The sequence below is a fragment of the Cebus imitator genome, unplaced genomic scaffold (assembly GCF_001604975.1).
Source record: "Cebus imitator isolate Cc_AM_T3 unplaced genomic scaffold, Cebus_imitator-1.0 Scaffold9, whole genome shotgun sequence".
Taxonomy (NCBI): Eukaryota; Metazoa; Chordata; class Mammalia; order Primates; family Cebidae; genus Cebus; species Cebus imitator.
The window spans coordinates 11,341,564-11,354,265 of NW_016107324.1; the positions used below are offsets into that span (position 1 = coordinate 11,341,564).

The window sequence follows — 12,702 nt, forward strand, 5'->3', positions numbered from 1 at the left end:
GTTATTGCAGGTCTGGATTACGTTGTGTACTAGCAAGAAAAATCAGTGTGCCATTGGTTCTTGGTATTCCCAAAGTCACAACAGTTATAAAACCCTGACTATAGCTTTCTTCATTGCTTCATCAGCTGTTTGTTGCTTAAACCTAGCTATACACAACAAAAGAAAGAAGAAAAAAACCAGTTTCTTGAAGAACTCGGAAAAAAGGTTGACAATGAAAGTTAAATTAGTAAAATCCATATGCAATAAAATAGATTAATAGAGACCACCCTGAGGAACCATTAACATACTTTGCATTAACAAACTTGAAGAAAGCACTTAGAAGATTAGGAAAAGAGAGTCAGAGAGCAGGAATTTTAGTCTAGAACTATCCAGGGAGAGAGGCACTTTGGTGGTGGTGGCAGTGCTGGTGGCACAGGAAGAGTGGAATCAAGGAGACTAGTTGAGGTTCCTGCTGTATGCCAGCTGAGAATGGTGATTTGGACTTGGATAAATGGTGGAAGTGGGGGTGGAGTGAAGCAGACAGATCCAAAATTTATTTTGGAGGTAGGATCCATGGAACTTGGTAAGGGGTTAGCTTATGGGAGTTGAGGAGAAGATAGCAGAAAGGCTGAGTCCCAGATTTCTGGCATGACTAACTGGATGGGTGAAGATATTCTTAGCTGAGATTTGGGGAGGAGCAAATTTGGGGAAAATATCAAATGCGTAACTTTGGATAGACCAAGTTTCAGATGGTGTCTTTGTCTATTTTGTGTTGATATTAAGGAATACCTGAGGCTGGGTAATTTATAAAGGAAAGAGGTTTATATGGCTCATGGTTGCGCAGGCTATACAATAAGCATGGTGCCACCATCTGTTCAGCTTCTGGGAGGGCTGCAGGTTGTCTCCACTCTTGGCAGAAGGGAAAGGAGGAGAGCAAGCATGTGCCGAGATCACCTGGTAAGAGGGGAAGCAAGAGAGAGCAGCGAGGTGCTAGGCTCTTTTTACCATCCAGCTTTCATGGGAATTAACAACCAGCATAATAGACTGAGAACTCACTCACTCCACCTGCCCCCACCAATCCACCCAGGGAGGACATTAATCTATTCATGAGAGGTCATCCTCCCTGACCCAACATCTCCCATTAGGTCCCACTTCCAGCATTGATACCAAATTTCAACAGAAGGCTTGGGGAGACAAACATCCAAAGCATTCTGCTCCTTTCCCCCAAACTCATGTTCTTCTCACATGCAAAATTCATAGTCCCAAAAGCGTTAACTTGTTCCAACACCAGCTTAAAAGTCCGAAGTCCAAAGGCTCATCTGAGACTCAGGGCAAATTCCTTTCAGCTGTGCGCCTGTAAAATCAAAAACGAGTTATTTAATTCCCAGATGCAATGGTTGTACAGGCATTAGGTAAACATTTTCATTCCCAAAGGGAGAAACTGGCCAAAAGAAAGGTAACAGGCCCTCACATGTCTGAAACCCAGTAGGGCAGACATTAAATCTGAAAGCTCCAAAATAAACTTTGACTCCATATCCTGCATTCTGGGCACATTGGTTTGAGGGAGGGGCTCCCAATGCCTCAGGCTTCCCCTATGGGTTTGCTAAGCGCCACTCTTAGGAGTTGGAGTGGAGTGCCTGAGGCTTTTACAGACTGAGGTGCATGGTGCTGGTGACTCCATCATTCTAGGGTGGAGGCCAGCAGCCCTGCTTCCACAGCTCCTAGGCATTGCCCTAATCGAGTTTCTCTGCAGTGACTTGCCCCTGTGGCAGGTTTCTGCCTGAGTGCTCAGGCTTTCCAGTACATCCTCTGACATCTGGGTGGAAGCTGCCAAGCCTCTACCACTCTTGCATTCTGGGAGCCTGCAGACAACGCCATGTGGAAGCTGCCAGAACTTAAGGCTTACACTCTCTGGAGCAGCAGCCTGTGTGATACCTGGGGCTGTGTGGGCTCAGGGTAGAGCTAGAGCAATTAGGATGCTCCTTACATCCTGAGGTGACACAGGGCTAAAGCACCCCAGGCCTGTCCCCTGAAACCATTCTGTTCTCATAGGCCTCAGTCTGTAATGGGAAGGATGACCTCAAAGATTTCTGAAATGTCTTTGAGACCTTTTCCCCTTTTATCCATGTTAATCTCTCTAAGAAGTGGTTGCTCCACATCACCCTTGGATTCGTCACCTGAAAACATTCTTTCCTTCTCTACCACAGGACCAAGTTATAAATATTCCAAATTGTTATGCTCTGTTTCTCTTTTAATTAGAAATTCCACGTTTAGATCATTCTTTTGCCACCGTATCTGATCATAAGCTGTTAAAAGCAGCCATGCCAGTTCTTGAATGCTTTACTGCTTAAAAATTTCTTGCACCAGATGCCCTAGGTCATCACTCTTAAGTTTGGTCTTCCACAAAGCCCTAGGCCATGAACACAATGCAGCCAAGTTCTTTGCTAAGGTATAAGATGGGTGACATTTGCTTCAGTTCCCAATAAGTTCCTCATTTCCATCTGGGACTTTGTCAGCATGGCCTTTACTGTCTATTTTTCTGTCTGCATTTTGGTCACAACCATTTAACCAAGATCCAAGATGTTCCTAATTTTTCCTAGTTTTTTTAGGTTCTTCAGAGCCCTCCAAACTCTTCCATCCTCTGCTCATTAACCAGTCCAAAGCCATTTTCACATTTTCAAGTATCTTTATAGCAACATCCCACTCCTTGGTGCTAATTTTTTGTCTTCACCTGTTTTGTGTTGCTATAAAGGAATACGTGAGGCTGAAGTAATTTATAAAGAAGAGGTTTATGTGGCTCACAGTTCTGCAAGCTGTACCATGAGCATGGCACCAGCATCCATTATTGCTTAAGCCTTTCACTGTTCAAAACTTTTGGTTACATGATATACTCTATGCTCATAATTGATGTTGTTGGAGCAAAACAGAAAGTGCAATGTATTTTATGTGTGTCAATAAAGGAATGATCTGTTCTTGTTCTATAGAGAATGGAAATTGGAAGAAAACACCTGTTGTCTTCCAAAGTAGGGTCTTCAAGCATTTTGTATTTTTCATTTAACTTGTTAGGAGGCTTGGAGCTATTAGTTAATTCATCTTCCAATACACAGTTTAATATAGCACTAAATAAATGATGCAAGTAGTCAATTAATGAGTAATCAACTAATAGTTCTACTAGTAATTGATTTATTTTTCTTTAATAAAGTCGTATAAAACAGTGAGTTAGCTGGCTGGACTAATCAGTATGGGAAGTAACTTTTTATAATGCAAAAGATTTTGGACAAGTTACCAAACCTGTTAGTGTTAGGTTTTTTTCAACTATAAAATAAGAATAACACTAACTCTCTGTAACGTTCATTTGTGGAATTAAGGAGACAATACTTATACAAGAAGTATGTTGGGATGATACCCCAAAGTATCCCCAAAACTTAGAATAAAATCAATGGGATCCAAATAAAAAGAATGAGGTTAGACACTAGTAGAAATGACACAGCCAAAGAGATTATTGGACTACTTGTGGGTGTGCAATAGTCTCAGGAACACCCAGATCAAATTTAAATAGCCTAGGTATATTGTCATCTCTGGAAAACTAGATTAGGTTAAGTCTAAACCTAATTATTTGCATAATAACATAGGAAGAAAACAATGTGCCAATCCCTACAGTGGGGACGCCCTAATAACAGACATGGAGGCATCAGGCCACTGAAGCATGGTGGCATCACCCTCCCCTTTCCCACCCCTGAGGTTTCATGCTCACTGGGCCACCTTCTGGTGACACATTTACAGATTTGCCTACAGAAAGTGGAGGATATGATGAACCAACAAGCGTATCCATCAAATCCCCTAGAGTTGTATCAGTGGAAATCTAAAAGCCCTAGGACTGGGACCTTGGCCACCCCACTGCCCTTAGTGCCTGGGTGATGCTGGAGAGGATGTTTGTAAGCCTCCATCTTTTTCTCCCATCCCAATCTAGTCAGTTTATATGGCAATGAGGTGAGTAAAGGAAGCTTTAGTGATTCAGGTTTCTGAGGTGGCCACCATATAATTCATCAATGACAAGACTGTGATGATGATTTCTCAGACTTAGCAAATACGAGCACTTATCCATTCTGAAGAAAAGCATGTCCGTTATGAGATGGTTTTTCATATGGCCTTTTCTGGTTTCCTTCATGTTTCAGAGAAAATCTTACATAAATAAAACTCCTTCTCCTTCTCCTTGCTTAGTGCCGCACTCTTCTTTTCTTCTTTCATCTCCCAGAATGCAGTCTGAACATCAATCATTTCCGCTGCCTCCCTTTTCCTCCACACTACCCTTTTTCTCATGACCATTCAGAATACTTGTCACTTTGATCCTGTGGAGATCTCTTTCTTCATAGTTCATTTCCTAGTTTTACTTTCTCCTATTGAATGATATCCCTCTCCTACCCATTCCCAGGACATGCTGAGTTTAACCACAGTCCATCATGCCAGAAAGACTAGTACGTGCTGCATGAGCAAAACACTGTTAATTCTTCATGGAACAAAATGAGATGTTTTCCTGAAGGGTTGTTGTTGTAATCTCTACCTGTATCAGACCAATAGACAAGCTGACCTTTAGAAGGTAAAACTAAACTTTGCCCTTTTCAACTCACCCCTCTTACCATGTCAGCCTCTAGGGATTGGCAAATAAGGAGGTAGAACTCGTTCTGTTTTATTAGTATTCTTTGCACTTAATGATCCTTGTGCGCTCCAGCTTTGGCATTAAACCAGCAATACTGACTTTGTTTTCAGTATGTGCAGAGCACCAAACCACAAGAGAAAGTGCATGACAGACAGACTCCCTGTCCTGAAAGAGTTGACACTCTATGGGAATGGACCACACCTACTCCAGGAATACATACAACAACTCAGATGATTCAAATAGAAAAGTAGGGTAAGTGTCATCGTTACCAGAAGTGCAGTCACAGCTGTGCTCCCCACAGTCAACCCTTATGGAGGCTAAGAGCATGGGCTCTGGAGTTGGCCTCCAGGGTTGGAATTCTACTTACCGTCTGATTTTAGGCAGCTGCGTAAGCTCTCTAAACCTCTTTCTTTTCTGTAAAATTAGGATACCCATGATCTCTGCTTCATAGTGTTGTAGTGAGGATTAATGAGCACATAAGAAGTGCTTAGCACAGTCAAGCATTTACTTTATACCAGTGTGGCAGCTAAATAATGGCTCCCAAAGATATCTAAGTGTTAATCTCTGGAATCTGTGAATGTTATCTTATATGGAAAAGGGGCCTTTGCAAATGTGATTAAGGATCTTGAGATGGGGAAATTATCCTGGATTACCTGGGTAGACCCTAAATGTAATCACAAGTGTCTTTATAAGAGGGAGACAGAGGGAGTAAAATCTAGGAAGGGTTTTACTGAGGAAGGCAACAATGTGATGACGGAAACCAGATGCTATGCTCCTGGCCTTCGAGATGGAGGAAGGTGCTACCTTCATCCTAACGTAATGTAAAATCCAGATTTACAAAAAAGTCAGTGAAAAGACAATTATTTTTTCCTTGTTGCAACTTCTTTCACTCTGGGCCCTGGGTTATGGGGTTATGGGATTGGTGAGGAGTGGTTTGGGAGAAAGCTGTGGCTTGAGGCTCTTCAGGTCTCTCCCTGGCCCAGAATAAAGTGGATCAGGAAGGTTCTGCACATGTGAGTACAGGGTAGGGCGTGTGGTGAAGCCTAGTGAGGATGGTGGATTAGTAAGTATGATCCCTGGATACACCTCCCCACCATCAGTGAGGAGATGGGAAGAGGTAAGAGTTGAATAGTGCCTGGCTGTATTCATTTCCTATGGCTGCTGTTATACCTTACCACAAACTTGGTGGCTAAAAACAATACACATTCATTCTCTCACTGTTCTGGAGGTCAAAAGTCTGAAATCGATGTCACTGAGCCAAAATCCAAGTGTCTGCAAAGTCAAGCTCCTTCCAGAGGCTCTAGGGGAGAATCTGTTTATTTCTCTTTTCTAGCATCTAGAGCTGCATTCTTGGGCACCTTCCTCCATCTTGAAAGCTGGCAGCATAGCATCTTGTTTCAGTCGTCACCTTGCCATATTTTTCTACATATAATTAGTCACCTAAGCAAGCAGTATGCTAACTGGTTAATGATCAAAAGCTTAGTTGCTATTATGGAAGATGCTGCCAGATTGGCTTCTTATTATTGCCATTCAGAAGCTATTTCTGTCTTCAAGGAAGCTGCTTGAAAGAAACACAAAAAACAAACCAACACTCTGTCACATTTGTCCTTGTGGCCTGAGTCACAAGGAAACACAGAATGGAGAGAACCAAGTTTCCTGTCTGTGACCTGACTCCGCCGTATCCTAGATCCAAGTGATGCCTGTCATACTTTCAAAGTCCCTGGGAGTTTGGATCCAGGTCAGGATTGGTAAATCCCATTTGGCCTGGGTCCTGGCTCAGTATCAAGATCTGTCTGTTTCCCCCAAGTGTTTTCCAAATTTCCTAGGGTACTTGAACCTGGGGAACAGCCTTTAGAACAGCACTGTCCAGTAGAAGTATGGTGGTATCTTGGGATATGCGGAGGACTGGTTTCAGGATACCTCCAACACAGCTACCAAAATCCATGATGCTCAAGTCCCTTATATAAAATGGTGTAGTATGTGCTTATAACCTACATACATCCTACTGTATACTTTAAATCATCTTTAGATTACTTACAATACCTATGACAGTGTAACTGCTATGTAAATAGTTGTTATACTGCATTTTTAAAATTCATTATTTTTATTGTTGTATTGTTATTTTTCCCAGATACTTTTGATCCACAGTTGGTTGAATCCACAGATGCAGGACCCATAGATATAAAGGGCCAAGTGTATAATGTGGACCATGTACAGTTTTGTTTAGATTTTTAGAGATAGAGTCTCGCTCTGTCACCCAAGTTGGAATGCAGTGGAAAATATTGATCACTGCAACTTTGAACCCATGGGCTCAAGAGATCCTCCTCCCTCATCCTCCCATGCAGCTAGGACTACAGGGATGTGTCACCGTGCTCAACCAATTTTTTTTTATAGAGATGAGGATCTATACCATATATTGCCCAGGGTGTATCTAACTTTAAATGGTCAAGTAGCCACATTAAAAAGTTAAAAAAAAAAAACAACAGGTGAAATTAATTTCAATGCTATATTTTATTAAACCAATATATCCTAAATATTATTTTAACATGTAATCAACATGAAAGTTATTCTGTTTTTGGCTGGCTGTGGTGGCTTACACCTATAATCCCAGCACTTTGGGAGGCCGAGGAGGGCAGGTCACTTGAGGTCAGAAGTTTGAGACCAGCTGGGCCAACATAGTGAAACACCACCTCTACTAAAAATACAAAAATTAAAACAACAACAACAAAAAAATACAAATACACATACAAAAGTTAGCCGAGCATGGTGGCACACACTTGTAATCCCAGCTGCTCAGGAGGCTGAGGCACAAGAATCCCTTGAACCCGAGAGGCACAAGGTTACACTGAGCCGAGATGGTCCCACTGCACTCCAACCTGGGTGTTGGAGTGAGACTCTGTCTCAAAAAATAAATATTATTCTGTTTTTGTGCTAAGTCTTCACAATCCAGGGTGTATTTCACACTCAATATATCTCAGTTCAGAGCAGCCGCTTTTCAGGTGCTCACTAGCTACATCTTGCTATATTGCACAGCACAGGTCTATGGTAACTTCGCTTGCCTGCTCCTTCCCACTCTACCTTGCACTCTCATCAAGTGCAGAGATGGTGCCAGGGATTTGATGAGAGGTGGGCCACAAAAGCTCAGGGGGGCTTTTTTTTTTTTTTTAAGAGACAATAAAATATGTTGCCCAGGCTGGCCTCAAGCAATCCTCCTGCCTGGACCACCCAAAGTGCTGGGAACCTGTAAAGGTGTAAGCCATCATGCCCAGTCACTTTTTTTTTTTTTTAAACAAATCATTGTTGTATGTATTTATGGGGTACAATGTGATGTTTTGATATATGTATACAATGTGGCGTGATTAAATCAAGCTGATTATCCATCACTTCACTTACCTATTATTTTTTATAATGAGACATTTTAAATTTACTCTTTGCTATTTTGAAATATATATTACCGTTGACTGTAGTCACCCTGATGTACAATAGATCTCAAAACCTGTTCTTCCTGTCTATCTGAAATTTTGTGCCCTTTAATCAACAATTCCCCATTCGTTCCCTCCCCACCTTTCCCCAAGCCCCTGTTAACCGTTGTTCTACTTCCTACTTCTACAAGTTGAACTTTATTAGATTCCACATATAAGTAAGATCACGTGGTATTTATGTTTCTATGCCTGGCTAATTTCACTTAGCATAATGGCCTCCGGATTTATCCATGTTGTTGTTGGACATGACAGGATCTCCCCCTTTCGGGGGCCTTGTTGTTGTTGTTATGGTGATGCTATGAGTCCACCGGGAAAAACCAAGTTGCCCTTCTTCTGAACCATCTTGATCTTTTCCAATATCCCTCTTTTCTCCCCTGCAGAAACCAAGGACTAGTGCTCTCAGAGAAATTTGGCCTATGTGTTATTCTAGCCCCTACTTCACTTTGCCTTACAGTCAGTTGTTTATGTTTCTAACTCTCCAACCAGATTATAAACACCTTAATAGAAGGGTCCCACTCCCTGTTATCTCACTTTACAGGAAAAAGGGGAAAAAAAGCTGTGGGTTTAGCACTCAGTCATCAACAAATGTTTGTTGAATGAATGCACAAATTAATGAATAAAACAACCTTAATAGGATTGATGAATGTGTATTACAGAAGCCTTTGTTTTACCTGGCACCTCCGGATCCACACAACCTGCTTCCTAATAAACAGTGAAGCCTGTCAGGGCACTGTTGGGTACCAGCCTGGAAACTGAAGGAAATATTTTCCTTTATCTTCTGGATTTGATGAATTCAATTCATCAAATAGTTCCTGAGTAATTCCCATATTCCAGGCACTGTGCTGGGTGCTGTGGGAGCTGCAAAGATTAGTAAGAAATAATCCTTGCCCTCAAGTACCTAACGATGTAGTAGGGGCATTTGGTTGAGTAACCTATGTACTCTAAGTGGAATAGAGTCCGGGAGGGAGAGGGGGTTGCCAAAGAAGTTTCATTCGGAGATATCCTTTGAGATGGTGCCTGAAGGAAGGACAGGATTTGGACTGGTGGGAATGAAGAGAGGGAAAGAAACAGCTTTTAAAAATCTGACAAATGAGGAAGAAACATAATACAGAGTAGGTGTGGTGAGGAGCATAACTAGTACAAGGAAATGAACCTGATTTTAAAGATAAGAGCAAAGTGAACAGGGTGACAGGGAAACAAACCTCATTAAGAGGGTTCAGGGCCCTATAGTTGTCAGGCACCCTCATTTAAGTCAGTAACACCATGAAGAAAAGCTCTTGAGATTGGGAATTCCAGGAAGAGACAAGGTCTGTGTCACACCGTCATGACTGCAGAGGCAAGGAATGGAGGAGTGAAGGGCTCTCTGATCAAGAAAGGGGGAGTCTCCTAAAGATTGTGACAATCAGATTGAGCAAAGCCCCCGAGTGACAGAGAAGAGATCAGATACGCTGGAAATAACTTTATGTAACACAGAAGACATGGGCAATATTCTGGCTAGTGAGTACTGCATGCTCTGGAGATCAGGGGAGCCATAAGAACAAGAAATCAAACACCAGGCTGGGAAATCACTCCAGGGTGGAGAGATGGAAGAAGAATGGAGACAGTGATAGTGGAGGCTGGAGTATAAATTCTAAGCGACGGCCTTTTCCAAACCACTAATGTCATGATCCAAGGCCTGGAGTAGGGTAGGTGGCTCTGTACATATCACAAAAATTGCACCCACAACAGCAGGAAAAAATTCCAAGGCTGATATTGAGGTGGGTGTGCAAAACAAAAGCAGAGACAATCTGATTTAAGGAAAAGATCGATTTGCTTTCAATTTTATTTTTAAATTTCAGATGCACCTAATGCCCTGAGCAGTATTACTTCAGAACAAAGAGCAGGCCCCTTTCCCTTTCAGAGAAAGCACACAAGGGAGCCTGAAGAACACACACATTCTGCACTCAGTGACACACCATAGCTGTAAAGGAGACTAATAAAGGCAAGCAAGCATTGATCATGTGGCAAATGCTAGCCCCTGTGCAATGTGCTTTTACAAGCATTTTCTCATTTAATCCTCCAATATTACTATGACATTATGTTACTGTCTTCACTTCTCAGCTGCGGAAACAGGCTACATAGCTCACCAATGATGACAAAACTCGGGTAATTAGTGGGGCTGTAGGAAGATTTTTAATATCATAAAATCATTACTTTTCACAGTTATAGGAGTATTCAGATTTCCTCTTTTTTTGTGGCAGTTTTAGTAAGATCTATTTCCTAGAAATTTAAATGGTTCATGTAAATATTCAAATTTATTGGCATTAATTTGGTCACAATTTCCTCTAATTTTTAAAATGTCTGTAGAACCTGAGATGTATTCCTCTTTTCATTTTTGGTATTATCTGTGCCTTCTTTCTTTTTCTTGGCCAGTCCTGTCAGAAATGTATAAATTTCATTTCGTCCTCAAAAATCAACTTCATTTGTTGATAATTTCTTTTTTTTTTCTTTTTTTTTAATAGAGACGGGGTTTCACCATGTTGGCCAGGATGGTCTCGATCTCCTGACCTCGTGATCCACCCGCCTCGGCCTCCCAAAGTGCTGGGATTACAGGCGTGAGCTACCTCACCCAGCCATTTGTTGATCATTTCTATTGTAGCTGTTTGTGTAACTTCCCTTATCTATGAAGCTGTCTGTGTAACTCTCATCTGTACAGCTGCAGGTATGTCTTGGGTAAGCACAAAGTGCAGCTTCTCTTGTTTATGTAACTGTGGGTCTGTTTTAGGTAAGCCCCCCACCTCCCTGTGCAAGTTCCCATGGAACCCACCATGTAAATGCCTGAAAAGGGGAAGAAATTTTTTCCTGAGAGCCTGCTAATCACACAAAGAACAAAGTCTCTATGCTGGGGCCTTGCTTTCTTATCAGTGGAGCTGCAATTTGGTTTTTCCCCAGGCTGCTCTGTTTATGCCTATAGCTGCAAATTTTCAGGCTATTTCTCCGAGGATTAGCTTTGGTGGTCTGCCTAAGTGATTTTTCCTTTTCTTTCTTTCTTTCTTTCTTTTTTTTTTTTTTTTTAAGGCTAGTCAAGTGAAGCAGTGGGAGTGGAGAAGGAACAAAGAAATCTGTAACTGTTTGTGATCAATTAGTTGTAAACACCACTGCACTTGGACCAGCCGATTTTTCCTTTTTTTCTCCCTATTTCAACTTACTTAAGAGACAAGCGTGTTGTCTTGTTTCTGGGTCAGCTTTGCAAACCTACAGTCCTGTTATACCTGACATGGAAGCTATAGCATATGCTATGTGGGAGAGAGGGGAAGCACTTGCCTAGAAAATCAAGAGGGTTGTGTCCAGTTCTATTTTGGCCACAAGTTAGTCACTCTAAGACAGACATCTTCTCAAGGTCCTTATTTTCTAATTAAAAACAATAAGTGAAATGGAACTCGTTCTTTAAGGTCCTTTCCAGCACTGTGATTCTAAGGTGCCTTGCAGGTTCATCTAACAAGATATAGCACTCATACTCTGTTTACATTAAGTCATTTCCGAAATATTTATTATCAGAAACCATCCAACATGAAATATGAATTATTACAATGTTTTTCTCCATGTTCCAAGTCAGAAACAGTAATTCAGAACTCAACTAGCATCCTAATTTTTAAAATCAAAATAAGATGACAAGTACCATAAAACTTAGCATTCACAGTATTAAATCTAGAAAAAATAAAATAGGATGTTAAAGCCAAAAGAGCATTTGATAGAAAGAGAGAGGGGAGAGAGAAGAGGAGGAGGAGGAAGATTGAAAGATGGAGAGTGTGAGATTGAGACTTCTTATAAAATATATTAATGACAATTACTCTTTAACAACTATGCATTGAGAATATTTGAACATATTTTCATAAGCTGGGGAAAAAGTCTAGCCCAAATGTCAAAACACAGAGCCAAAATGATTCTGAATTTCCTAAAGACACATTTTGAGAAACAGAAAAATTATTTCCCATTTCTGTATCCCCCAGTACCAAAAGGGAGCATTTTACATTATGCACATCTCAGTAATATTTTATAGAAAATAAATGTCAAGATATTTATAATTTAATTTAATATTTCCTCTTCAATTTGTTTTTTATAGCAGACATATTAATTTCATTTTGAACATGATATGCCAAATATCCTGAGCTTCCAGGAATGAAGTCATGTAGCTCCCCAAGGAATTTCTTCATGGCATCAATTGATATATAACCTGCAAAACAAAAAATACGTGTATATATATATATATATGTATATATACTTGCAACCCTCAAACACTATCTGCTTTTTAGTGTCTTTGATTTATTACAGTTTAGAATTCTAAAGAATGTTTTTAGAAAAGAGGTAAAAAGAAGAAATAGTACCAGTGAGAAGATTCTGCATGAAACCATATAATTACCAGGGAACACCTCCTCTTCCCCTCCCCAAGACTTTCTGCCACCTTTTAAAAGATACTGGATTGGCCGGGCGCGGTGGCTCAAGCCTGTAATCCCAGCACGTTGGGAGGCCGAGGCGGGTGGATCACCAGGTCAAGAGATCGAGACCATCCTGGTCAACATGGTGAAACCCCGTCTCTACTAAAAA

The 12,702-nt window shown here is 41.1% G+C and overlaps 1 protein-coding gene across 1 annotated transcript in view; it reads right to left on the reverse strand.

Moving 5' to 3' along the window:
- Positions 1–11,625: 11,625 nt before the first annotated feature.
- Positions 11,626–12,702, reverse strand: part of TERB2 (telomere repeat binding bouquet formation protein 2) — a 21,674-nt gene continuing 20,597 nt past the window's right edge. Inside the window, exon 7 of the mRNA XM_017545690.2 lies at positions 11,626–12,331. Coding sequence (XP_017401179.1) covers positions 12,189–12,331 — 143 coding nt within the window. The 3' untranslated portion in view covers positions 11,626–12,188. The remainder of the gene's footprint in view (positions 12,332–12,702) is intronic.